General features: G+C 54.3%; 2 protein-coding genes across 5 annotated transcripts in view; both read left to right on the top strand.

Moving 5' to 3' along the window:
* Window positions 1–3: 3 nt before the first annotated feature.
* Window positions 4–27,855, top strand: KIAA0513 (KIAA0513 ortholog). Of its 4 annotated transcripts, none has more exons than XM_062618372.1 (13): window positions 4–715; window positions 16,546–17,031; window positions 17,779–17,878; window positions 18,280–18,353; window positions 18,465–18,535; window positions 19,337–19,544; window positions 19,963–20,003; window positions 20,575–20,653; window positions 21,011–21,088; window positions 22,685–22,714; window positions 25,086–25,166; window positions 25,446–25,540; window positions 25,650–27,855. In XM_062618372.1, exons 2-13 carry the CDS (start codon window positions 16,703–16,705, stop codon window positions 25,697–25,699), a joined length of 1,236 nt encoding a protein of 411 aa, XP_062474356.1. In that variant the 5' UTR covers window positions 4–715; window positions 16,546–16,702; the 3' UTR covers window positions 25,700–27,855. The 4 variants fall into 4 exon arrangements, with proteins under 4 accessions (XP_062474356.1, XP_062474359.1, XP_062474357.1 ...); XM_062618371.1 differs by lacking the exon at window positions 4–715 and adding an exon at window positions 9,576–9,845; XM_062618373.1 differs by lacking the exons at window positions 4–715; window positions 22,685–22,714 and adding an exon at window positions 9,575–9,845.
* Window positions 19,446–27,898, top strand: part of IRF8 (interferon regulatory factor 8) — a 209,455-nt gene continuing 201,002 nt past the window's right edge. Inside the window, exon 1 of the mRNA XM_062618370.1 lies at window positions 19,446–19,449. The gene's annotated coding sequence lies outside the window, so the exon portion shown is untranslated. The remainder of the gene's footprint in view (window positions 19,450–27,898) is intronic.

Raw genomic sequence — 27,898 nt, 5'->3', positions numbered from 1 at the left:
ACCAGCCCCAGCCCCAAACCCTCTGGTATCCCTGGCTGGACCCTCCACAGCATCAAACCACCCCCAAACTGATGCCTGCTCTCCAGGGCAGGCTCTCCATCAGCAGCAAGGGCAGAGCTGCCTCCCTGCCACAGCCAGCCCGGGCTCGCAGCACTCAATGCCCTTCGGCATCTGCAGGTGGATGCGTTTCAACCGCCCTGATTTAACTCCCCCTGCAAATCTGTGCTGGCAATGGCAACGCCGCAAAGGGCCGGCTGCAGGGTGGTGCATTGAGGACATCTCCTAGGAAATAAACCACTCAAAGTGAATAAACAACACAAAAAACACCCAAACCAAGGCGAACTGACGGGAATCGGCCGCTCTAACAAAAAAACTACCTCCGGTTCACCCAAAGTTTATCCCTTTGCTGGTGAGTTTGGCAGCGTTGGAGGAAACGGGCTTTGCAGGGGTCCCTGGGGGCTGCATGGCTGGCTGCTTTCCCAGCCCAGCATGGATTGAGGCTGCAGCTCTGCGTGACGGAGGGGCCCAAAATAGAAACTTTACCGCGAGCGGGGAGGAATAATACTTTTCCTGCAGCCGTGCAATAGCCTTGAGGCTGCTAACGTGGTGATAAGCGGTTGTTTGCCTGTGCTCTGGAGCAAGCGTGGTTTATCTCTTCCTTGTTCCAGGCCTGGAGAGAAAAAGCCTGTCGATTCCGCTGCCGTGGGACCACCAGGTCTGTATTTTATCATTTCTCTATTCCAGCAGTGCCAGGAAACCTGATTTATATTACATAGCACAAGGCTGGTGGCCCTGCTGTGCTCTTGGGTTAAAAGCCAGAAGGAGAAGGTGCAGGGGAGCTCTGCTGCTTTTCTTTCCTTTTTCTTGGGGGGGTGTGTGCAGATCTGATGCTTTAGTTCGTGGTGGTTTATGGGCTCGGGGTGGGTCATGGATGCGGATGCTCCAGGATGCTCCCCCCCTAGAGCAGTGTTGTTCCGTGGCGCCAGGAGGAGGAAACGTTTGCAGCCGCCTGTACAAACAAGAGGCCCCAAGGAGGAAACGGCATGAGGCAGGCGGGGGAAAATCCCAACCTCTCTGTGCAAAGCCCAGGTCTCCAGGAGAGGATTAAACCGCAGATAAACCGGGATTCCCCCTTTCCTCCTGTTCTGCCCCAAAAACCGGTGCTTTCAGGTGAGGCGATGCCACTGCCTCGTGCGGGAGCATGGTGGCAACAGGCAGCTTTAGTTTGGTGGGCAGGAGAAAACCCGCACCCTCCATTAACAACCTGTGTTAAATACTGAGCTAATTTGAGCTGGTTTATGAGCACACTGCTCAGGGTGATAGCGTCTGTAGTAGTTCAGTGGCCGGTTGCCTCTTGCAGCAGCCACCCTGCGCAGGTTTAAATGAGTTTTCCCCCTTTATAAAACTCTGCAAATCCTTTCCTTTTCCTTGCATCTGCCCTGCAGCACGGCTGATAAAACCAAAGACTTTCCCCAGCTTCAGCCCATCTCCAGGAAAGAAAATGATATTAAACTTGAAACAAATTACATTGCGCATTCGAGTGAGGATGCTCGAATGCATTTTCTTTTCCTAATGACAGAGGCAGTGGGAATTGCAGCACCATTAACTTCTCCTTTTGCCTCCTGCAAGTTGTCAGCAGCTCTCCCCCTAGCCTAGTAACTACCTCATCCAGTGGGTTGGATGCTCTGCTGTGGCCCCAGCACCTTTTGTATGAGCTCAGAGCTGGAAAACAACCACAGAGCCCAAGGAATCCTGCGGGACGAAGCTGGGAGCAGCAGGGATGCAGGGTTTGCAGTGAACTCTATAGGAGCCAGCCCGGCCCCAGAATCCAGGGCTGTTGCTTCCCATGGAGTTTCCTTCTGTTTTGTGCCTTTTGAACCTTTTTGGTCTTCTCACTGGTGGTGGAGGGCGGGAGATGGGGAGATGCCAGGCTTTAAACTGCTTCCAGCCTGGAGGAGGATCAGCCCTGCTGCTGGCTCTTGGAGTGGGAAACTGCTGCTCGGAGGGTGATAAACATTATTAGATGTCAGGGAGAAATAAACCTGCTGCTTTTTTTTTTTCTGTTTTCTGGGGCTTTTTTGCTGTTTTCTGGGGTTTTCTTTTCCTCTATTTTCTGGGTTGGTTTGTGGTTTTTTTTTTTCCTTTTTTTCCCTGGTTGGTTTGTCAGTGCTTTGTGCTGCATTTGAAGCAATGGGAGATGGGGACCATGGCACCAGAGCGGCTGCATCAGGTCATCCCACTGACTCTGGATATCAGATTTGGGTTAGACCTGAGCACTGGGCATGGGTCAGGGCCCTGCAGGCCCAGGGCAGAATTAAATCACTGTATTCCATTCGCAGGCACAGCCTCCCAAGGGTCTACATGTGTTTGGGCTCACTCTGGACTATGGGATGCATCCATTCACCCCTGCTTGCTTCCATTGCTCCAGCCCTTTCCCAAGTGCTGGTGGCGGTAGCACAGGCTTCGTTGGCCTCTGCCACACCTCCCCTCCCAGCCCCGTGCCCTCGTGGCTCCGGCAGCAGCAACAGGTCTTTCCAGTCCTGCCCTGGGCTGCATTTTGGCACGCGGTCCCTTCCGGAGCTCCCATTGCGGCTCTTGGGCACGTCTGCAGTGGGGCGGCACCCAGGGAGGGGGAAAAGCACCCGATGCGTCACTGGCTCCCTTTATGTTGGTAGTTGTAGCTTTAAATAAGCATTAAGCACCAGTAAATGCTTGCAGGGCTATCCCTGTAGCATCAGGCTGTGTCCGGGCCATATCAAGATCACTGGGGCACACAGAGCATCACCTTCTACCAGCTGCTTCCTGCCTGTTGGAAGGAGCATCCCCATCACCCAGCACCCGTGGGGTGAAGGTAAAAGTCAAACTGGTGCTTGGAGCACCATGGGGAGCAGGCTGGGGCTCCCAGAGGGTGGGCATCCCCCTGCGGCATGGCTGTATCCCAAAGCCAGGATGGAGTCTGCTGGGTCTGCATCCCACATGGCAAGAGAAAGTGTGGGATGGGGAAAGCTGGCAAATCTGATGTCGTTTGGGGACCATGTAGGTTTTCTGGATGGTGAGCAGGATGAGCCACAGGACCAATGGCCAGTGATCCCAGCGCAGATCCCAGATCACAGCATCTCCCTGGCTCCCTGTCATCCATGGCACCACTGCGATGCTTTTCCCTGTGTTTCCACCTCCGCCGCGCCGCTGCCTGGCTCTCCATGTTAACAGATGGCTGGAGTGACAATTACTGCCTGTATTTATAAATTCCTTGTTGGGCTGTTATCCGGCATGTGATAGAGCTTTACACAAACAGAGAGCCGGGAGTCACTGCTGGCTGTTGTAACTGGAAAGGAAATTATATGGCACAAAGCGCTCCAAAAGAGCGTGATGGGCTCTGCTGGGGAAGCAGCTTCGGTGGGTGCATGTGAAATGAGTTTGGTTTGCATAGACACTGGTGTGAGTGGCACCGTCTAACTGGCGTCACATCCCATCCCATTGCTGCATTGCAAGGCTGCTTTTCATGGCTCCTAGAGCTAATTTAATTGCTTTTCTCCTCTTTCTGGTTATCACGCTCATGAATTTGGAAGCTCTTAATGCAAAACAATTAGGGACGGGATTCCCTGGGGAATGGAGTGATTTCCTGTTTGGAAATGCAACGGGTCTTTCATCCTCCCTTGTCCCTGCCTGCTTGATGCTGGGTACCAAGTGCTGCTGGTTGGGAAGGCTGATGGTGGTGGCTGGTGCTGCAGGCAGCACAGTGAGGGTTGCAGAGGATGCTGGTGATGTTACAGTTAAATCAGCCACCCCTTGGGAATGACAACTGGGAAAGCAGGGTGGTCTGTGGGGAGGTTACACCTAAGCAGAGGATGGGTGAGCTGGCCTGCTTAGGAATCTGCATCTTTGTCAGGATGTTGGGATACAAGCAGGAAAACAGCATTCGTTCCTTTGGCAGCATGTTGTGCCCTGAGCATTCATGTTATGGAGCTCAAGTCATCTGCATCACCTTGCTGGTGACCTTCCCTTTGGTGCTGCAGCTACCAGCATCTCCTGAGCATCCACTCAGCTGCTCACGTCTGAACACCCTGAGGACCATAGGGCTGCCACAAGCTCCTCCATCCCTTGTGTGGGGTGACAGTGGAGGACCCCGCCGTGCCTGGGTTTAGGGTGATATTTAACCATGGCTTGTCATCCTTTCTAGCCACTGAGCAAGGGAAGGGAGAGGGGACATAAAACACAGGAGCAGTGTTTGCAGGCAATGCAGGTGTCAGCAAGCAGCATGTCCTGGGGAGGCTGGTGGAGGCACCATGGGGTTCTTCCCAGCATCAATCTGCGCACACCACCTTTCCTGAGACCTGGAATTCGCACAAGCTGAGGTGATGGGTTCAGACTGAAACAGGGGAAGTTCAGGTTGGATATAAGGAGGAAGTTCTTTACTGTGAGGGTGGTGAGGCACTGGAATGGGTTGCCCAGGGAAGCTGTGAAAGCTCCATCCCTGGTGGTGTTCAAGGCCAGGTTAGACAGAGTTTGGGTACCATCCATGGTTTAGTGTGAGGTGTCCCTGCCCATGGCAGGTGGTTGGGACTGGATGATCTTAAGGTCCCTTCCAACCCAAGCCATTCCATGTTTCTATCCACCACACTGAGGCCCCTTCTGCTCCTTAGGGAGCCACCTCACAGCATGTCCCCACTGCCTCCCCATTGATGTCCCCATCGCCACTGCAGCCCTGCGGCACTGCTGGCACAGAGCTGAGCTGCCCCTTTGCGCTCCCATCACTCCTGTTTGCTCCTTGCCCATCCCGGGTGCCTCGCACGGGCAGGAGGGATCAAAACCACCTTTGTTCCTCCCAGCTGCGCTGCTGCCAGCGCTCCCTGTGCGGTTTGCCCTGCTCCCATGGGCTGGTTTACAGGGAAGGGGAAGGACAAAGAACAGCGCTCGGGGGGGGACTGTTTAACCTGCAGGTGCAGCTGGAGCTCTTGCCTCTCAGTGCAGCCAGCAATGGTGCCAGCAACACCCACATGGGCCCCAGCTATTTCTGCATTAAGTATTGGATGGAGCCAAACGTGATCCGGGTGTGTGCAGGGAAAGCAGAGGGGGAGCAGCCCCGCTCCTGTTGCTCAGGCTCGTGTCAGCCCAGCCACCTGCGTCTCAATGGGAAAGGGGCTGTAAATAGGTTCTGCTGCTTTCCTTTCCCATGGCAATAGCTTCCCAGATGACTGAGGGTAATTACAACACCTTGGTCCTATCTCGCTGATGCCCGCCTGCCTTGCCGAGCTCGTGCTGTGGCAGATGTTTGCTGAGAGGACCCCAGGGAGTCATGGAGAGGGTTTTTCCTCCCTGAAGAACTTAGCATCAAGGAGGTGTGTGTCTTTGGCTGCTCTCCTCTGCTCTGCAGGAGGTAAAGGGGTGGCTGATGATGCAGCCGTGTCACCCTGACGTAGGTCCAGCCATGGGGTGGTCTCATGGAGGGCAGAGCATCACCAGAACCGAGGTGAGGAGCGTGTGCTCTGGGGTTAGTTGGTGTGCACCAAATCCCTGTAGTTTGGGGTTCATTTCATCACCTGGATCCCAGCTGTGATTTACTGGGAAAGCTGGAAGTCAGCACAGGGATCCCACCTCCATGGTTATTCTGCTGTGTCTGGTTAAGGTGGAGAAAGCCCTGTGTTTTAAACACCCAGCAAAGGGGAAGGTGCTTGGTTGCATCCGGCGCGTTTACAGCCGGCGCAAAGGGAGGTCTCCCATGCCTGAGCCACTGTTGTGCCATGGATGTGATGTGCCAGCAACGTGTAAAGCTGGGAGCGCACTCAGATCCCTGTCGTTAGTCCCTTTCCTAAGCAAGGAAAAGGAAGCTTCGGTGACCTCTGCATTAGAGATTCAACCAGGAATAAGGAAACGAGAGGATTTTCCCAACCGTTGTGCCAAAAGGGGTGCTCGGTATGGGAGGCTCCAGCTTAATGCCATAAACCAGATTGGATTAGGACGGATTTGCAGAGGGACAGACTGGGAGAGCAGCTTATTTAGGTTTTTAGCAGCCGTGTCACAACTATACTTGGTGTTGCAACACGCTGTTGCGTTGCGTGCTCGCGTTGGGGTGCTGGCTTTGAGGGCTCAGTGAGCAGCAGGGCTGGGCACAGGGGAGATGCTGTTGGGTGGCCAAGGGAGGGAGGGAATGGAAGAGCACGGCTAAATAAGCATCAGGAATCTGACATCTTCCTTGTCTTGTGAGTCTGAGCCAAGTCCCTTACCCATGAGATCGCAGAGGGTGAGTACCCGTTATGGTTTGGATGGTTTTATATTGTTGTGGGTCTTTTACTGTGAGTTAATCCATCATTATGCATGTGGCTCTGTGGTGTGGAAGTGCCTTGGTGTCCCTGTCCTGATCCATGTGCTTTTGCTGCGCTCATGGGCATGGCCTTGCCTAGGCTGCAACAAAGGGGCTGCCCTCTTCTGTGGGGCTCAACCTACAGGCTGACCCCATGGTGTTTCTATGCAGGAGCTGGGCTTTGGGCCTTTTCTCAGTGTTTTTACCTCATTTCTCCCTGCTCTGGCTCCGCTCCATTCTTTACAGTAGGATTTTGCATCACATCCTTCAGTCTTTGAAACCCCATCTCCCTTCCGGAGCTGTCGCTGCCTTCCCCTCTGCCTCATGCCCAGCCCTGCTCTCCTGGGCTGCCTTTTGCTCAAGGGTGTGAAGCAAAACGTTGCCCAATTCTTTAGTAACTTCCACAGAAGAGGTGCTTCCCCTTGCAGCTGCCTGCTGGGAGGGATGTCACCCTCTGCTCAGCACCGATTCCTCCCTCCTGGTGCTGGAGAACCACAAGGCAGATGTGAGCTTGGCTGTCTCACGGCGCCCGCCTACTGCTGGAGTCGTGCCGTGTTGGGATCAGGGAAGGAAAATAGGCCACTTATCGTGTGCGACAGACACAGCCACCCCCGGAGCCTTTTGTCTGTGAAGAGAGGGATGCAGTGATGAATACCCACGTCAGTCCGGGGGCAGAGGCAGCTCTCAATGTGCCGGTGAGGCAGCTGGGCATCATCGTCTGTGTATGCTCACAGGCTGCCTGTAAACACACCATGGAGGGAGGTGGATGCTGGAGGGTGGATGAGGCTGGAAGTGTGGGGAGCAATGGGAGATGGCTTCTGGCTGAGGATGGAGATGGGGAGAGGGGTTGTTGCGCTATGAGGGTGTTTTAGGGGGGAAACCTCCATGGAGACGTTTCCACAAGCTGTTTGGGAAGTCTTGAACACCTCATATGTCCTCATACGTCCAGAGGGGGGTCAGGAGGATCCAGAAGAGGCTACGAGGATGATCAGGGCCTGGAGCACCTCCTGTATGGAGACAGGCTGAGAACGCTGGGGCTGTTCAGCCTGAGAAGAGAAGGCTGTGTGGAGACCTCAGAGCAGCCTTTCAGCATCTGAAGGGGGGCTATAGGGATGCTGGGGAGGGACTCTTCATTAGGGACTGCAGTGATAGGACAAGGGGTGATGGGTTCAAACTTGAACAGGTGAAGTTGAGGTTAGCTATAACAAATAAGTTCTTTACTGTGAGGATACTGAGGTGCTGGCATAGGGTGACCAAAGAAGTGGTGAATGCTCCATCCCTGGCAGTGTTCAATGCCAGGCTGTACAGAGCCTTGGGTGACAGGGTCTAACGTGAGGGGAGGGGGATCGTAACTGGGGGATCTTAAGGTCCCTTCCAACCCAAACCAGTCTATGTTTCATATGGGTGCAGGTGGGTCCACAACTCCAGGAGATGGAGATGGAGATGGGCTGCCCTGGTCCTTGGCTGCTTCCAGGGCAGGCAGTGTGCCATGGCCAAGTCCCATGGTGGATGCTCTCCTGGCATGCTGGGGTCTCCCCTTTCTTCAATCAGGAGAACCATTCCTGGGCTACCAAACCAGATGGAGCAGGCACAAAAATGCCCATCTCCCATCCTAGTGCTGGAGACTGGGTTCTATTCAGTGCCAGGAGCATGTGTGCTCCAGGGGTTTCCATCTCCCATGCTCCAGTGCAAAACCCAGGTCAACAACAGCAGCAACAGATAAAAACCCAACCTACGACCTTCAAGTTGTGCTTTAATGATTGGGCATCCACATGAAAGCCCAACCAAGGTGAAGGCAGCAAACCCCTCATTGTGGTGGTATATAAAATCTGGATCTGGGGTGTGTTTTCACATGTCATTTGCCATTTCTGAAGCCTGGCTTAATTATAATAATCACCCTCAGCAGACAGGCAATTAGTAACGCTCTTGTATTTCTGCTGAGCTCAAACTTTGTGTCACAAATGCGTTGCTTCCTCCGTGGGCTGATGATGATGTGAGTGTGGGGCGGGCAGCATCCCCTCTGCACAGGGTTGAAAGGGGCATTGAGCAGTTCCACATTAACTGGCAGCATCTGAGCTCTCCAGATGAGGATGCTCCATGGCAGGAGTGACTCACCCATCTCCTGTGTAGCTTGAAAAGACTAAAAAGGCATGTGGAGGCTTTCGACTCTCTCCCTAGAGTGCCCTTGTGCAGCAGCAGCTGGGTTTGGACAGGCGTTGCCAGGGATGCTGCAGTCCCAGCAATATTTCCTTGGGTTCATGCAATTTGCTGCTCTTGGACCATCTCCCCATGACATCTCCTAGGGGAGAAGATGCTGTTGTTGCAACCAAGCCTGTTTTTTGCTCCCCATGGGTAGCAGAACAGGGCTGGCTGTTGCTGCTGGTCCTGTGGGGTGTGCTGGGTCAAGGGATCACTGCCTCTTTGCCCATAGTGATGCTTGGATACAGGAGTATGAAAAGAGGCTCTGCTCTGAGTTGGGGTGATGCTGGAGCAGGGAGCATAAGCAGGACCAGGGATGCAGTGCTGACACAGAGGGTTTCCAGCCTCCCCTCATTGTCATGGGTAAGGCAGCAGAGCTGGGGAGGCTGGAGCTTCCCCAAAGCACCCCACTTTGGAGAGAGAGCCCATGGGATTAATGCAAACAGTGGCTGTCCAAGTGACAAAGGTCCTTTTGGGAGGGCTGAATGCCCTAACAGGGCCTGGCAGAAGGTGGAGGGGTTAGTGGCCTCCTCTACTGCTTCCCTTCACATCAGAGACTCCCCATCACTGTGAGCACCCCAAAGCTGCCACCCAGGCATGCAACACCCCCTCTGGGACATCCCTCACAGGGGGATTGCCCTTCTTCTCTCTCCCATCTCTTGCCATGGAACTCCTGGATCCTTTTCCCTAACGGTGCCAGGGGAGAAGCCAGGCTCTGGCAGCACCACCCTCCAGGTGAGCCATAACTCACTGAAGCACTGCCCTTGTCCTGTCAACTGCACCAGCTGCCCTCACCCGGTTTCTCCTCCCCACTGGGGCTTTTTCCTCCCCCTGATCAAAACTCGCACTTTCTGTTCCTGGAGTGCCTTATTATGGGGAGGAGCGGAGCAGGTAACCCAGTCTGCAGGGCTCAGAGTGATGGGGGGGGGGGGGGGCTTAAATACCAGCTAAAAGTGATGGAAAGGGATGACAAACTCTTGCTGGGGAGCACCCCGAATGTGGCTTCATGGAATGGCTCGCGCAGGCTGATTTGGGGGTGGCGGGTGATGAGGTCGGTGCGGGCATCCCGCCGCACAAGCGCTGTGGCAAGGGGAAAGGAGCTCTCCCGGGCGTGAAAACTGTGTGGGAATTACACAATGAGCCGCTTCCCATCCCGCTGCTCCGAGGCGGAGCGGCAGCGCTCTGCGCGCAGCCGTGCGTGCTGCGTGGGTACCCGCGATGCGCCTGAGCTCCGCAGGGAGCGACCGCACCGGCCCCGAGCCGCCGGGCTCCCGGTGCGCCCGACACGGGGGTACGGCCCCGACGGATGCCGCTGACAACGGTGCGAGGAGGGCCCTGCGTGCAGGTAACGGCGAGGGTAGGAAGGGAGGGCAGCATCCGAACGGACTCCGCTGTGACCCTGCGTGAGGACAGGCCCGCTGTGCATGGCCCCCCCCCCGCTGAGGTTTAACCCGTTCTCTTTCCCCATCTCCTGCAGGGAGGACTTGGACTTTGCTGTAAGATCAGCCTGTGGGTTGGATGCATTCATCCTCCTGGGGTAGGATGCGTTCCCTGCGCTCCTTCATCAAAAGGCTGCATCTTTAACCATGGAGGCAGTGTTTCCCATGGGAATACAGGGCTGAGCGTGTCTGGGGAAGGGAAGCTCATGACCAACATACAGGCTGGCCCCTCAGCATTCCGATGTGAAGCTGGATGAATGCTGGAATTGCAGAATAAACAGCTCCAGTTTCAGGGCTCCCTGGAGATGCGTGTGCATGGCAAGGGAGGGGGGGGGGCAATGAAAGCTATGCTGCTTGGCAAGTGTTAAAGGAGAAGCTGCTGCTCGGCACAAAAGCTGGTCTTACACAGCACAGGTCTGTTCAAGAGATATTTAATTCCCTTCTGAAGTCCAGGCAAATGGGGAGCTGCCAGATGGTGTCTGATGGCAGCAGGGAAAAAAGGGCTCTTTGCAAAGCAGGGCAAGGTGCGGGGCTTCAGATTGTCTTGAAACAGCTCTGTTATTAAGGCTGAACGAGCTGGGTCTGTAGAGCTATCCATGTGGGTTAATGCTGGCTTGGGGAGGCAAAGGGTCCTGCTTGTGACCAGCATCACGGACTGATGCTGAGGCCTAGCATCCTGGGTATTACTTTTATTAAGTTGCAGAGGCTGTAACTTCTCTGCCTGTGAGTGGCTGAGCAACATCAGGATAACACGGCTGTGCCTTGAGGAGGATGCAGCTTGAATCCCGATAGAACAAGGAGCATGTCCTGGCTGCCACACAGGGAGCAGAGCAGGTCCGCATGGGGACAAGCAGGCTCACAGAGGGGGAATTTCAGGGCCCGTTTAAACAAGGAGGTTTGGGCATTCAGGTGCTTATGGAGCACTTTGGGAAGATGGATAGGTGCTGTGCTTCTGTTTTCAGGGTGGTTTGAGGGATCTGGCACTCAAGGGGTCAGCATCCCTCAGCCATGACCCAGCTGCCCAGGTGTTCACACTGCAGGAGGGACAGCAGGGAACAAGACTGACCAGTTCCCCATGAGGAAACAGGCCGTTCCCTTAGAGCACAGGGAGTTTTCTTTGGCAGAAACAAAGCTTTGTCCAGGGTGCCTTTGCAGGGCCCGGCCAGGCTGGCCCAGCGCCCACCGGGGCACTTCCCACTGGTGCTGAGGTGCTGTGCCAGCACAGACCCATGGATGCAATGGAGGAGGGTGACTGCACGGTCTCCTTGCCGGGATCTGGATGCACTCCCTGTGCACAGGGAGGATGGGACAAGAGGAGCTCTGTGGTGAGCTGCAGCATGGAAATGTGCCAGTACTGAGCAACGGCTCTTTGCTGTCACACCAGCAGCAGTGACTCCCCGTGTCATCCCCTGCATCCAGGCTGCATCCCCCCCAGGGCAGCAGAACAGTCGGTGGGAGGAGGTAGCAGTGCATCATCCCCCTTCCTGCAGGTTAGGAAGCACATGTCCCCTGACATGGCTGGGAAATGGAGACATGGGGTATGTCCTGCAAGACTTCATTGTGTCTTTTCTCCTTCCCTGAAGCAGTATCTCTGGTGGGGATGCAAATGGGCTGGATGTCCACAGGGAAGCCATTGCACTAAGTGTCTGTGCGCATCCCAGTGAGCAGAGGGACTGGAGGGTGCAATGCTGCAGCTATGCGAATAGGCAGAGGTTCCTTCATTTTAATTACAGTATTTAATCACCCCTGAAGGCTCCAGGCTGCAGCACCATCTCTGCGTAGGAGGCAGATGCGAGTGTGGGTTCGAGCAGTGTCATTATACATGATGCACCCACAGCCTGAGCTGGTAACAAGAATTAGTGGAGTTTGTCATCCATCTCTGGTGACTGAGTGGGCTGGGGAGCAACGAGGCACAGACTGGCTGAATCCTGCTCCACACTGGGATTTCCATCACATCAAACTGGGATTGCATCCCACTTCCCAGCTGTGAACTGCTGAGGTCCTGCAGCAAACCTGGCCTCAGCACCCATCACACCTGTAACAAACCCCAAGGGGGAACCACACAGGGTTTAGGGATGCTGGGAAAGCACCTCATCCTGGAATCCCCTTGCCTGATGGGATGTACCCCATGGCACAGCGACACACTACTGGTATGGTGACAGAGCTGGTACTGCAGGGACCAGGGCTGCTGCTGGGTTTGGGTGGGATGATGGGGTCTGTGATGCTGGTGGGAGGGACAGTTTTGGGTTTGCCATGTCACCTTGGCCAGGCCGCTCATCTCAGTCAAAGCTATTGCCCTGGGGAGATCATCACACCTCAGTACATTGCTTGCACCGGTGCTGGCTGCTGCATATGGGCACAGAGGACTCCCCAAAGGCTGTGCTTGAAGATGGGCTGTGTCATGTCCTTTATCATTGCTGTTCTCTGGTCTAGATCCCGTGAGTACCACTTCAGCATCACTCAGTGAGGCTTTGGGGGTGAGTTTTTGCCCCTCTGTGTCATATCCTCAGGTTTTGCAAGGGGAAAAAGGAATTCAACAGCACACTGAGTGGTCCTGTTCCCTGGAGAGGATGCTGTGGGACCAAATGGGAGGATGATGGCAGAGATCCTCCTGACATTCCTCTGAAACAGAGCAGAAAAAGGTCCTACCTCATCCCCAGCTCCATTGCTTTGCATCCCAGCTCCTCACTCATTCCTCTCCTGGCACCAGGTTTTAACACCCCATGTTTTTTAGTTAAAATCAGGCCTTTTCCAAAGTTCCGGGGTACCACAGGTTTCCTGCATCATTTCCATGCATGGCTCCAGCCAACTCTTTCTTCATTGACAGTATTCCTGCGCTGGCGTCTCCAGTGGGAAGACGTGGATTTGTTGTACTCCAAATGTCCATAGGGAATACAGATGCACTAGAAGATGCTTGCTCGTGAGAAAGCCTGTAGTCAGCTACGTGCTATCTTGTCTGTCTGGTTTAGCCTCGTGGTTAAAGTCAGCCCATGAACTGCAGGACCCAAATGATGCTGAAGCTTGTGATACTGTGGTAAGGCTCCCAAGCAGCCAAAAAGTCCCTTTTATTGCACAGCCCTCATTCACTCTCAAGCTTGACCCAGTAATGGCAAGCCAGGAGCAGGATGCTCTGAGCTGTGTCTGGCTTGTGCTGGGATGTGCTGATGGAGCTGAGTGCTCAGAACGCAGGACCTGGGGCTCTTGGTTTGTATTTTTGGCCATCCCTTTCCTGTATTTGTTCCATTGGAGCAACAACTGGGTTGTGGGGTTGGGTACAGGGCTGAGGTTGAGGCTTGGTTTGGTTTTGAAGCTCTTCTAGGCTCTGTGCTGAGAACCCAGCAAACTTGGAGCACTTGGATCTCGTTTTGTGGCCTTCCTTCGAGGGCAGGACTTCATTGAGAGCTGGTCAGCGAGTGCTTAAACCCTTTGTGGTCAGAAATGCACTTAGCAATGCTGCCTGCAGCCCTGGCCAGGTTTCTGCTTGGCTTGCAATGCTCCTTATACCCACTGCAAGCCCTGGGGTCTGGCTCAGCCTGCACCCCAAGTCCTTCTCTCTCGTAGGGTTGTGGGATGTGTGTATATGGAGAAGGTCAATGCATTTGGGCAGTGTTGTGTGTGAGCTCTTGCACGTTGCTGTGTGCCCTTAGACCCTGAACTGCTGCCTGGAGGGGATGGGGACGGGCAGAGCCTGGTCAGCAGCGGTGCCATCTGCCTGCTGTGCACATCTGGCAGAGAGCTTGGGGATGCTTCTCTGCCCTCCTGGGTACAGGCATGGGCTCAAGCAGAGAAGGAGCCAGCATTTCCCCAGCACATCTGGTTCCTTTCTGGTGGTGTCTGGATAAATACAGTCCTGGAAGTGGCTGGTTTCCCCCTGAGCTGCTGCTGTGCTGGTGCTGGGTTTCTGGGACAGGACAGACCTGCCCAGAGCCAGAGGTGATGCCAAGAGATCTGTCTTCATTTACACTTGTTTTCTAGAGCTGGAATTCCCTAATCTTGGCTGTGTTTTGCTCCTAAGCAATGTGTTGCTTGGAGCAGATTCTGCAAAGCCCTTTGTTCAGGCACGCACAGGGCTTGGCACTCTGCAAAGTACCTGGGCAGAAACACTGTTGTCTCCCCAGGTGACCTAGTGGGAGCAAATCTGATTGGGATGGATACTCATAAGGATACAGGGCTGCTCACCTGGTAGAGGAATTCCTGCTATTTCTTTACAGGATGTACATGATAAGAGGAATCTGGGACTGTGCCTGCACAAAGTCTTTTGCACCAGACTTTGTTCAGTGCCACATCCATGCATGGATGGTCAGATGGATTCGTTGTCCCCACCAATTCCCTTCCACTCAGTGTTGAATGGAGAAAATCTGCTCAAAGAGCTCTGACAGCTCGGTTTGCAGATGTGCTGCCTCCTGCTTCCAGGCCTGCTCCTGATCGCAGTGCACAGGGGATGAGCAACTCAGGGAGAGAGGCACAGCTGTGTGAAAGCCCATCACATGCATCCTGGCCTCTTTCTCTTAAAATAGAGCCTGCGATGGTCAGAAATGAGCTTGTGCTGCTGCTCCATGGGTGCAAAGAGGCACCTTGCAGCTGCCTTGGGAGTGGGAAGGGCTGGGGATGGGTGGCTGGCTGGCTGGATGCATGGATGGATGGATGGGTGGATGGATGGTGGATGGATGGATGGATGGATGGATGGATGGATGGATGGATGGGTGGACGGGTGGATGGATGTATAGATGGTGGATGGACGGATGGATGGATGGATGGATGGATGGATGGATGGGTGGATGGATGTATAGATGGTGGATGGATGGATGGATGGATGGATGGATGGATGGATGGATGGATGGATGGATGTGTGGGTGGATGGATGGATGGATGGATGGATGGATGGATGGATGGATGGATGGATGGGTGAATGGGTGGATGGATGGGTGAATGGGTGGATGGATGGGTGAATGGGTGGATGGTAGGTGGATGGGTTGATGGGTGGATGAACGGATGGGTGGATGGAGGAGTGAATGGATGGGGGGTTGGATGGATGAGAGATGAATGGATGGATGGATGAATGGATGGATGGATGGATGGATGGATGGATGGATGGGTGCATGGATGGGTGGATGGGTGGAGGGATGGATAAGTGGATGAGGGATGGGTGGATGGTGGATGGGTGGACAGGGTCACACTGCCCAGGGGGCTGAGCTGTGCTGCAGCTGGCTGGCTCCCTGTGGGCACCAGGCCAGTCCCTCCTGTGCCGCAGCCTCTTGGCTGCTCCTCTCCTCCCAGTAGCTTCTGCTCCCGTTGGCTCACTGACTGCAGCAGCATCCTCACAGCTCTCCCAGGATCCTGGTTTAGGTGCGTGCAGGGGGATGAGCAGGGTTCAGTGTGAGGGAGGGTGTAGAGCAGGGGGCTGACTGCTCAGTGTGGGTGCATGTGAGTGCTTCCCTCTCTGTCCTGTGGGTCCCAGGACCCCACTCACCCCAAGTGGCAGTGGGAAGCAGGAGGAGGAGGAGGGCACTGCTGGGAATGCTGCTCCTCCTGCCACAGATGGGTTATTTTCCTAGCCTCCGAGCTTGGTGAAACACTTCAGATGTGTTCTATTTTGAACTCCTGTCTGATGGGCAGCACATTGGCCCTTTGGGTTATGTTACTCTTTGAGCTGAAGGAAATCTGGGGTTGCTTTTGCTCTGGGGGTGGTTGCCTGTGTCCTCGAAGGCAGCAGACGCAATGGCAGTGCTGCTGTGGTGCTGCCATGGGGATGTCACTGCTTTGACGTGCTGCTGTCCCTGCTCCTGTGCTGCGTTCCCTTGCCCCGCGCTGACCCCATGCCCAGCTGCTGCAGTGGGGATGCTTGTACCAAGCTCACTTCTCAGAAGGTATATCACTTCCACCTCCTGGGGCACAAACATGCTCGCTGAGGACATGAGTGACTCTGATGAAGAGGCAGCTTCAGGGCAGCTCCTTTTGCTGCACAGCAACTGATGCAGTACTGCCTGGAATGCTTTGCAGGATTTTTACAATGTGGCTTGGGTGACAAAATTAATCTAATCACAGCCCAAAGCCCTACACCTGCACTCCGTGACAGTCTCTGTTGCGTTCAGCATCCCCTTTCCGCTCCCAGTTCGAGTCGGTGCATGTTCAACACTGGGATGCTCCATCCAGGACCCATTTACAAATGGGGTCAGGCAGACCCAAGAGCGGAGGGGATGGAAGAGGAGAGGATGATGCTTTAGGGCTGCCATGGAAAATCACCAGTGTGCTTGCCAGCTGCTGGCTCACGCTGGCCCAGTTCTGCCTGTCAGGCTGCGAGATGTCACATCCCAAACGTGGCATATGGAGCTTGGGCTCAAATTGTCTCTTTTCTGGGCTAACGGATAAAAAACCCTCTTGAGCAGTGCAGAAAGCACGCAAGCACTGCATGGGTTTGCTTATTCACATGGCTGATGGAGAGCAGCCAGCTCTGTCTGATCAGGGCATCCCTGTCCTGTCTCTCCATGCTGCTGATGGGCATCCTGGGGACATAGTAGGTGGTGGCCTGTGATCTCCTTGCCTAAGGTCCATGGTGGAGGCTCCCCTGGGCCCTGTCCTCACTCTTGTCCTCCCCTTGTCTTTCAGATGCCCGGCAGTAACCTGTCCATGCACAGAAGGACCTGCCTGCCTTAGCCAGCCCATCCTGCCAAGCATCCCGCTAGCAATGGCCTCAACACCCCAGTGAGGACAACAGGACCAGGACCGAGTGCCCCTCACCACCACCACATCCCTTGGGAGAGCCATGGAGGCCCCCCCAGACGTGCCTGTAGGGAATCTCATCGACTTCGACACCGAAACACCCGCCTGCATCCCTTCAGAGCCCTCAGCCCCCAGTGACAACGGGCACCAGGGGGACACGGGGGATGTGGCTGGGGAGGAGAGCGACGCCACCGAGTCTGCAGACAGCGAGAATGACATGGGTGACTCCCCCCAGCACTGGGGCAGGTACCACCGCTCCTCATCCAACGAGTCCTTCTCCTCCAGCCAGAGCACCGAGTCGGCTCGGGATGAGGAGATGGCCGAGCGCAGGGAGTTCATGCGGCACTACGTGGAGAAGATCTTCACTGGCGGGTAAGTGAATGGGGCCTGAGAGGGCTGCTAAGGGACATCCCATGGGATGGGGTCTGGGTGCTCTCCCACTCTGGTTTGTGTCCTTCCCTGTGCCTGGATAACGCAGATTGGTGCTCCCCAGTGTTGTCAGAGCTAAGGCGAGGATGCAGGCTCTGCCCTGTATCCCTTTCTTAGGCATATCCCAGCTCACCTTTCACCCCCAGCTTCCCACCCCTCTCCTTTCTCCCCTTTCCCATGCTGGGGTTCTTCCCATGCCATGGTCTCCAACTCTTCTTCCCCACTAATGATGCTCCTGCCAACACCAGCAGCTCACCATGTGCCCCTTGGTCCTGCAGCAGCCCCTGGCTCCCACCCCAGCCCTGCATCCCCCCCAGCTCCCATCACTGTGGTCTCCATAACGCTGTGGCTCGGTGTGTCAAGCAGGATTGAGCAAACGGAGCGTGACGAGCAGCAACAGGGGTTGTTTTTGCTCTGGGGCACAGTGCTTGTCTCTGGAGCTCAGTTTCTGCTTGGACTGTGTTTAGCTCTTCCCTTCTCCCTTGCCTTTGGTTTTCCCCCTGCCAGGGAGGAACAAAAGAGCAGCATAAGATGAAGGATGGCAAAATGGATGCTCCTTTTCCTCTGCTTTCTCCCGGTATCGCAGGACCAGGATGGAGGTGGAGGAGCTGAGCCATGCTGGCTGGATAGGGAATGCCAGACACATCCTCACCTTTAATAGTGCTTTTCCCCCTTTCTACCCCATTTCAGAGAGGATCTGGACCAAGAAGAGAAGGCCAGGTTTGGTGAGCTCTGCAGCAGCGAGAATGGGAAGGGCAGGGAGTGGTTTGCAAGATACGTGAGTGCCCAGGTAAGGGGAGAGATGGGCAAAGGAGCAGTGACCCTGCACTGGGGCTTTGGACCAGGAGGCTCGAGCCAGGGAAATACAGCAACACCCCAAAGTGATACTTATGAAGGGTGGGAATTGGGGTAAAAGGAGGAACTTCAGTACAGGGAGATAGAGAAGTGAATGAATACATCTTGACGCAGTTAAATACATCTTTATTGCAATGTAGGAACAGAAGTCACCTCTTTTATGTAAAATGACATCTCATCAGCACTCAGAAATGTCCTGTTCCCTACAAAAACAATTCCAAGAGGCAAACCCCTGTCTCCGGGAGGGAGGCTCTGCCCATCTCCCTGCATGGGGGCCATGGTGGGGATTGAGGTTGCTGCTTTACCTGTGCTAAACCCTGGGCTTTGTGCCTGCAGCGTTGCAACTCCAAGTGTGTCTCGGAGCAGACCTTCTACCGCCTGATGCAGTCCTTTGCCCTTGTGCTGTTTGAGTAAGTCAGGGGTGGGATGGGGCTTTGTTGGACCACCAAAAGCCGACAGGCAGCACCCATGGGTTGCCACCGGTGGGTGTCTTTCTTTACCAAACCATCCCTCTGTGATAGGTGTCACCAGATGGATGACTTCAGCCCTGCAAAGAACCTTATGACCATGTGTTTCACCTACTACTACGTGGGTAAGAGGCACCTGCACCCTTGGGCTCTGCTTGTGTTGGTGGTGAAGCATGCCCTGTGCATGGGAAGGGTGATGGAGAGTACCCAAGCTTGGCTGATACTGAGCTGAAAAGAGCCTCCATGGCCAAGAAGCAGTACAAACCTTCCAGAGACCCTCGCTGATGCTCATGCTGATGCTGGTTTGCCATTGTTTCTATTCAGGGATGTTCATGGCTAGGGATGTTAAGGGTAACAGGGATTCTATAGGTACGTAGCGAATATGCTGGAGACGGACTGTTCACTAGGGACTGTAGTGATAGGACAAGGGGTAATGGGTTAAAAGTTAAACAGAGGAAGTTTAGATTGGATATAAGGAGGAAGTTCTTTACTGTGAGGGTGGTGAGGCACTGGAATGGGTTGCCCAGGGAGGTTGTGAATGCTCCATCCCTCACAGCGTTCAAGGCCAGGTTGGACAGAGCCTTGGGTGACATGGTTTAGCGTGAGGTGTCCCTCCCCATGGCAGGGGGTTGGAACTGGATGAGCTTAAGGTCCTTTCCAACCCAAACCATTCTATGATTCTATGTGTGGCAATCCCCAGATATTCCCTGACCCTGGGGCTGTGTTGTGAATGTCACAGCCCAGAACCACCTTGGTTTATTGCTTGGTGTGTGGTGGTCACTCCGGGTTTCTTATCCAAAACTAAGGGGAGGATAAAGACCTATGGGAATTGGGATGGGTCCGGCCTGTGCTGGGAGCAGGTCCCCCAGGAGCTAACAGCACTCAGGACCATGCGTCCAGCTGAGCTCCTGATGTGTTGCCCACAGGCAAGACCCACACACTGCCCTTGGAGGCCAAGGAGAAGCCCATGGGCAGCATCGACTCGTACCTGAAGTCAGCAAATAGCTGGCTGGCAGAGAAGAAGGACGTCGCGGAGCGGCTGCTGAAAACCACATCAGCCAAGACAGAGAACGTCAAGGGCTTCTTCGGGGGCCTGGAGACCAAACTGAAGGGTCCTACCAGCAAAAAGAGCGAGTGGGTACCTCTCTGTTGGGTGGGATGAGGCAGGCACCAAGGCAGAAACCTCCTGGGCGCAGGGTCACCATGAAGCAGGAGTTATCATGGCCATGGGAAGGGGGTTGGTCCCATGCTTTGTACTTTGGTCATTGGGTATCACATAGTATGGGAGTCCTATGTCCCTTGGGGGTGGAAATGTATGGTTCTAGGAGGTGGTGCTGTTGCTTTGTGATCTTCTGCATCACCTCTGTATTGGGTTTGACTGGGATGGACAACACAGTCCCTTAGCCACTTTTCCGGCCTTGGGGGACAGTGGCGTGGAAATAGGGGGGCTTTCAGTGAGGGTGATCCCCTTTCTGGTGTGGGCAGGGCTTTACCATATATCCTGTCATGGGGACGGGTTTTTTGGGAGCTGACACTGATTTCTGTGCCACAGTGAAGGGGAGGACAAACCAAAGGAGAAGCTGAAGAAGACGGGTGAGTAGAGCCAGTGCTGCTGGTCATGGCATCCCCAGTGAAGGAACAAGGGTTGGAGGTAGTATGAGATAACCATGACCATGCATTGCTGGACCTGTGGGGCCAGGAGAAGGGCAGGAAGATACTATCTTCTCTGAGCCCTTAGAGAATTGCTCTAAAGGAGCCTTCACAGCTCCTTGCTTTGGAGCAATCACAGCTCTTATCCCACAGGACATCTTGTGGCATCTTGTCCCCAGTGGCAGAGCTTGCAGAGGTTTGGGCATCCACTGCCCCTGAGCTTTCGTGTTGCACCAGTTTCCCCTCAGTGGCTATGCGTGCTACCCATCAGTGTTCCAGTCCCTCAAGTATCCTTCTGGGACATCCATGCTTTGGTCAGAGCTTATACCTACCCACAAAGGGCAGCCAAAACTCCTGTTCTTGTTGCTGTGGATGTGTTGGGGATGAGTATTGGGTTTGCAGACCATGCCATCACAGCTGCTTAGGCACCAAGCTGGAAGGGGGTCACGTACTCTGCCCATGGGTGGGACGGTGGGAGCCATCCAGACCTTGGTATATAACTGTGTCCCCACAGTTTCCGTGCAGAGCCCAGAGGAGGAGAAGAAAGGAGAGAAGATCTACCTGTACATGCACCTCAAGCAGCAGCCCATCTGGTAAAGCCTGCCTGCAGCGAGCTGGGTCCTGGCCAGTGTTGTTCTCCCTGGGGAGGGGATTACTCTTCCTTGTCCACACCTTCTCCATATGTTTATGAGTGCTTTTAAGCTGCTGCTGCCCCTAAAAGAGGACATTGATGGCTTTTGCACACCTCTTGTGCCAGCGAGAGTGTGTTTGCAGCCACTCAAGGAGCTGGTCCAGAAATGGACCAAATCCACCAGACTTGCTTTAGACCCCCTTGAATCATCTCCTGGCTCTTGGGAAGTGGGAGAGCTTGGCCCTGGGGGGACCTGGAGGCATAGGAGAGATGGGAGATGGGGAGTGGCCATTCCCAGCATCTCCCTCCCTCCCTGCAGGCACAACCTGCGGTTTTGGAATGCTGCCTTCTTCGACGCTGTGCACTGCGAGCGCAGGAAGCGGTCCCCCACCACCAGGTAGGATGTGTTCCCATCAGAAAAGGAGATGCTGTGTCCCCTCCAGCCTCACAGCATTCCCAATGGTCCTAAGCATCACCAGCCATGGGGAAACAATTTGCTTTCTGCCCCTGATGGCAAACCCGTGGGACTACTGGGCTGTGGGGTGCATCCTCCTAGGGATTTAGGTGCATGAAGGTTTTCTTGCTCATTTTGCACCAGTTTTGCAAGGACAAAGCCCTAGAGGTGTGCCCAGAAAACCCAGCTGGGTTCAGGCTGTCAGTGCTTGGTTTGCAAGCAGGTATGGGGAAAGATGCTTAGTGCAGCAATAGGGAAGGGATGCTCTGGGTACCAGCTATCCCTATGGGAGCTGTGGACATGCTCTGCCAGCACAGCATGAGGACCAACACCAGGCAACCAGCAGGGATGGGAGCTGGAGATGTCAGCATCACCCCTGAGAGCTGTAGGATGGGAACAAACTCTGTAAAGGGAAGGGGCTGCTTATTTGGGAAGATGGCTGTGTGCTGGGAGCATCTGGGTGCCTGGGCATGGGAACCCTACAGGGTGCAAGGGTGGGTGAGATGCTCACCAGGCTCATGTCCATCTCTTGCTCCATTATGGAGCTGCCAGGAGGACTTGAGCAATTCACTCCTCTCTCGACTGCAGTTTCCCCCTTGCTGCGTGTCTGTGCAGTGCTTTGAGGCTTCGAGCTCTCAGGCTGAGAGCACTTGAACAGCCCATTTTCTGAGCAGCCAGCCCTCCTGCGTCCCCCCGACAACCTGAGCTAAGCCACAGCAGCCCTGCCTCACACCATGGGTTGCTCTGCTAGGCTGAGCGTGCCGATCAATCTCTGTTTTCTCCTTTATAGCCTTTCTTTTCATCCCAAGCAAGCCACCGAGAGAACCTATTGAACAGTTAATGTAACCATAACTGCATTTGCTTTGATTAAGCCCCAAATTAGCAGCAGCAAGTGTCTCACAAGGACATACGCCACCGGCAGCTGCTCTCTGCTCCGAGTGCCTTTCTCAATTAAACTGATGGCTGAGTCTGCTTCTGCTGCAGAAACAAGCCCACCTAACTAATGAGCTTCAAGAGCTGCACCTTTGGAGTGCTCTGAGTATCTCAGTGGGGGTTGGAAGGTGGTAGTGATCCCCCCTCAGTCCTCTGGAGAGGATAATGGATGCCACTGGGCAAACGGATGCCGCTTGTTGGACTGAGGATTAAAAACCCTGGCAGGAGGAGCTGGTTGGTGAGGGCTGGTGTCCCATGGAATGGGTTTGGAACACCAGGGGTGCTGCTTGGCCACAGAAGGTGTCTGGATGGCCCGTGGTGACAGGGCTGTGACCATTTCAATGGGGTGGTCAGGGCATCTCTGTGGTGTTAGGGCTGCATCCTCTGGGGCTGCAGTAAAGCAGGGGAGGTTTTTGCTCCTGTCGGTGGGGAGGGCAGGGGATGGGGGAAGGAACCAGAACTAAACCTCTTTTTCTCTCTCTTTCCTCTCTCTGCCTCTAACAACCTTCCTTCTGTCTCTTCTTCCCTCCTTTCCCCTCCATCCCTGTATCTTGCATGATCTTTCACGCACCACTCTTGTCGGCCCTGTTTCTGCTGCCGCTCCAGAGGGAACACTGGGGAGGAAGAGGAGAAGAGGTGTGTCTGTCCCTCTACTTCAGTGCGTTAGAGTCCAGAGGCCAATGCTCACTTCAGGTCCAAACCCTGCCCTGGGGAGGGGGGTAACGTGTTTCAGGGGGGCTCTGAAAGGCCCTTTCTCCATTGAGGAGGAACGGCCACCAGAGATTCGACTCCATGTGCATCACCCACTGAAAAGGGCCTTTTTAATGTGGCCTTTTATAAGGAAACTTGACCAGTTTCAAGCTGTAGTATTTTGCTATGGGAATCAGATGCTCACTGATGGGGTAGCCAAGGGCTTACGCTGGGAACAGCTCCCCAGGCAGGTTTTGGACATGAACTGAGTCTCTTCGTGGAGAAAGCATCCCCCTCTCCTGTCTTTCCTGCTTGCTCCTGGCTTCTGCTGCCACATAGAGGTGCTGAGGGTCCTTTGCCAACTGAAAATGCTCAAATGCAGCCACATCCATTGGTGTTCTGAGTTGGGATTGGGGCAGGGGGAGAGCCATGGCTCTCTTGCTGGAGCATGGGGTAGTCAATCTCGGAGCAAATCACTGCAAGTGATGGCATTAGCAAGAGGATGAGGGTTCTTTGAAGCTTGGCAGTAAATCTCCCACGTGGCTAAGGCATGCACCAGCAAATGGATAACTGGAATACTGCTCAGATAAAGCATTGCTCAGGTCGGCTGTGTGGGGTGAAATGCTGTTGCTGAAAGACGAGTGATGCCAAGTGGATGAAGCCACATCTTACAGGCACAGTTCTCCCCATTGTCTGCCCATGGCAAGACATTCCTGGGTACACCAAAATACAGGCAAGGTGTTAGCACACCGTGGGCTTACACACCCCTGTGCCTCCCCCATTGTGCTAGTATGAAGATCAAAGGGCTTGAGTAGAGCCACATGTGAGCTTCCCCCCTTCCCAGGCATGTTACTCCCGAATAACAAGCCAGATTTTTCTTTGATAATGTTTTTTTTTCTCCTCCTTCCTCCCTCAAAAACATAAAAAGGCAGGAAAAAAATTGTTACAAACATGCTGCTTCTGTAAGTGGGCCAGTGAGGTCTGTGAAGTTTCGCTTCCAGATTTCAAAGCCCCCTTAATTTGATTCTTCTCCTTTCTTTGCAGCCTCCAGATTTGGATGTGGTTTTCATTTGCTATTGTGAGCTTTATCTGGAAGAAATTACACCTCTTTTTTCTTCTTTAAATACTTCTAAATATACCATACAAGTTTCCAGAGCCCTGTGAATAGCAGCAGCTCTCTCCCTGAGGCTCGGCTCAGCACCTTCCGCATGGGCTGGGCTGATTGGGGTGAGGACAGCCTCACGTCCATGGGGTCAGCCTGGATGGGCGCTCATCCTTCTCCACTTTCAGCAACACAAACACGCTCTGGGGCTGAGCTCAGCCCCCTGAATGCACTGTGAGACACCCTTCATCCCAACTGCTGTTTTCACCCAGCGCAGCTCCTCCCATCCCGCTTGGTGTGCTGGCGAGCTAGTGCGAGCTGTAAGCGTGTGATGCGCTCCTGGTGTTCTCCTCTTCCTTCTCCTCCATAGAGCTATTTTTCTTCTACCTATCCCTGTTTTTCCTTGCTTTTCCTCCTCTTATCCTTGCCTGTAACCTCTCGGGATGGGGCTGGCTTCACCTGGTGTGCATGCACTGAGCCCCTGCTGCCACCACCTGAGCACAGCAACACAGTGACATTCCATGACATGGGCTTTATTCCCAAAGTCCCCACAAGTGGGACACCTGGATTGGGAGTCGTTTCACCACCTAGAGTTGGTTGCCAACATCTAGAGCACATAAACCCCTTTCCTTTAAGGCAATGCTGCAGTTGCATTTGCTTGGGAGGTGGAGTAGAGCCAGGGAGTCTTCAGGGCTGCACTGTGATGTTGGCACTTTGGCCCTTGAGTGGGGTCATAGGAAAGAGAACGGGAGCTCCTTGTGCTGTCGGAGGGGCAGGTATGTTTGGGGAATGGCTTGCTTGGGGTTTGGGGTGTTGGAGCCCCACTGCAGATGGGGGAGAGGTGCCTGGTGCCCTCGTGGTACCCCTCCTGGGCTGGGGGGCCTTCAGCATGCACCGCAGACCCCCTGCTTCCTCACTCATCCCCCGTGCCAAAGCGATGGCACTGAAGATGAGAGATGCAAGCTCTGTGCTGAGAGGCCAATGCTCCTCCTAGCTCTTAACCTTCAGGAGCAAGCCAAGCTTGAAGATGACTTTCTCCTGCGACATCTCTTTCTTTGCCCCAGAGCAAGAGACCTGCGGATGGATGCAGCTGTGGGAGCCCATCCTGCACCCCACATGCCAAGGGGTCTTGGTGTTCTCTGTGTCCTGGGGCGGGGGGATGCAGGCAGGGGGTTCTGGGGCGATGATGGTGCCAGACGGGTTTGTGCCTTGCAGGGAGAAGTGGTGCCACATGACGCAGGAGGAGCGTGATGACAGCCTCCGCTTTAATGAGAACATCACCTTCGGGCAGCTGGGGTGAGCAGGGCATGGGCTATTGATGGGGGGGCACATCATAGGTGTTCCATCATTGGGGACATCCCTTATGGTGCAGAGGATGCTTGGTGCTTTTCCTTAGGACCTGCTCCTATCTCTTAAATTGAAATCTCAACACTGCAGTGTCTCTTGGCATGCTTTCCCATAGCTGAGCATCATCCCAGTGCCTGGTACAAGGGGGTGCAGGGGCAAAGAGAAAGGTGGGGGAAAAAAAGGCAGCCTGGCCCTTCCCTCACCAAGATCATCTCTGTCCTTCCTCAGCACCTTCATCCACAACATGCTGGCGTTCGGCCTGAACAAGAAGCTCTGCAGTGACTTCCTGAAGAAGCAGGCGACTATCGGCAACTTGGATGAAGGTAGGGGAGGATGCACACCCCTTCCATGGGATTCCAGAGGGATGGAGCCCTCCTACCTGGGTGGGATGCTTCAGCACCCTCCTAGCACCGTTTTCTCTCTCCTCCACAGAGCAATTCAAGCTGCTCAGTGACCACATTGAGCAGATGGCTACCGAATAGCTGCCTGGCCATCGCGCTGCGGTTGGAGCAGGCAAGATGGGGAAAGAAACCCACCTTTGGGGATATACCTGTAACCGAAGCTGTGCTGCTTTGAGAAATCACACACACAAGCTGCAATAAAACCTGCATGATCATCCACCAACCCTTAGCGCTGCACCAAGGCAGCACGTAGAAATAGGAGCTAAACAGCCCCCCTGCCCCTCGCCAGAGCCCCCTCGCATCTGTTTTCAGAGTAGACAGCCCCAAAAGTGTATTTTGTGAGTAAAAAAGCAAAACCAAACCCAAACAAATGCAAAGAGAGAGTGACTGCTGCAGGCTCCAGGTGTGTTTGCGGGAGCTGGATTGAGGGTCTCCAGCCCCACCATGGGATGCTGCCAGTGGTCCGGGGTGTTCCATGGCATGACAGCAGCAGAGCTGCCAAACGTGTTCACTGCTCGGTGCCTTCCCCAGGCTGCTGTGGATGGTGGTAAATCCAAAGGAATCCCAGGCTTCGACCCTCCTGTTGCCTTTCCCTACTGGCATCTGCATGGAGGCTGGAGCTGGACCAGGGCTATGGGAGGTGATGGCAGGGACCACATCCAGCCCCTGGGGCCATATGCAGCCACCAAGGGAAGCCAATTCCCCTGGGAAAGGAGCTTCCAGTTTGACCCATCTCCCTCCATAGTGAGGCACTGGGTGTTCTCACCACATGGGTTTGTCCTGGCAATGCAGGATCTGGCTGCTGGGGATGGCAATGGGATGCAGCAGGCATCTGGGTCAGGGCAACAGGCTGGGTTGTGCACCCAGGATGTCACCACTGCCTGGGGGCATGGGCGGTGCGGGGGCTTGCTGGGAGCAGAGATGGGGCTGGCAGAGTGCTGCTGCCTTCCTCTGTATAAGGCTCCTTGGGAGCTGGGGAGAAATCTTTCCCTTGGGACAATTTCCTTGCACCGCATGTGTGGTTTTGTACCTGTGGGCAGAGAGAAAGTGCAGTTTGCTCCGTATCATTAGCCTGGATCAGCAGGAGAAAAACCATGGCCTTGGGCAGGATTGCTGGGAGAGGAGCACTCATGGAAGATGCTTGGGAGGAGATAGCAAAACAGTGCCAAGGCAGATTCCCTCTGTACCCGTTCCTGCTGCATCCTCAGCATCACGGCTGCCATGGGCTTATGGTGTTTCCCAAAGCCTCCTGGCCTCCCAAAGCAGCCACGTTATGAGATTAATCACCCTCTTTCCCCAGCCGGCATCTCGCTGCCCTCGCCTTCCCCAGCCCCTTTGCTCCATCGATCAAACCTGAAATAGCTCTGTCTTAAGCACATCTATTCTGCTCCAGTGATGGCAGCTACCTGGTATGCAGTGTATCTGCTTTTTCCTTGGCACAGGGTTTGCAGGGAGGCTGGGCACACGGGGACATTGCTGTTCCCCTCCACAGGGCACGTCCCTGTTCAGATGGGACCTGGTCAGCTCAGTCCATGGGGCCAATAAACCCCCGTTCCAAGCAGCCAAGGGTCCATCATGCAGTCTCACCCCCAAAATACTGTCCTGAAACACAAGTCCAGGTTCCAAGCAATCCTCAGTCCATTTTCCCCCATGCTGTTGGCTGTATCCCGTCAGATAAACAGCAGAACAGGGCTTTTTCACTGTTTCTGGTGTCATTTTCTTCCATGAGAATGATGGTTTTGCCTGAGCTGGGCTTTCCTTGCTGCTGGGGCTGGGGATCTGCTCCATGCTGGGTCTCATATGAAGAATTGGATCCAGCACTGGCTTCCTCTTGGCCATTTCCCAGTGTGGGCAGTGTTACCAGAGAATGGTTTCTGTTGGGGTAAGGGACTTTCAGAGAGGCCTAATGTGCACCTATTTGATGGAGAAGATGTGCTGGACCACGGATATCAGGCAGCTCAGCACCAGGACCTGCATCCTGGAGCATCCCATCCCTATGGCATCCCTGTGTCTATCTCCACTCAGGTCTTTCCCAGATCCTGCTTTGTTTCTTTATTATCATCCTTTTTTCCCAACATGAAAAGAAGCTCAGCAGTGAAGTGTATATTATTTGCACGTGTATTTTTCTACCAAAAAAAGGAATTAAAATGGAATAAAAAACATCCATAAGCCCTTCCCAGCTGTGTGAAGGATGGGGTGAGACAGAGCTAAAGGATGGAATAAATTGTCTTTAAAATGACTTTTTCACTCAGCTCTCGTGTGTTTTAATCAGATGGATCT

The sequence above is a fragment of the Pezoporus occidentalis genome, unplaced genomic scaffold (genome assembly GCF_034315485.1).
Source record: "Pezoporus occidentalis ecotype Australia unplaced genomic scaffold, CSIRO_AGI_Poc_V1 ctg20, whole genome shotgun sequence".
NCBI lineage: Eukaryota > Metazoa > Chordata > Aves > Psittaciformes > Psittacidae > Pezoporus > Pezoporus occidentalis.
This window is presented reverse-complemented; position numbering and strand designations above follow the sequence as displayed.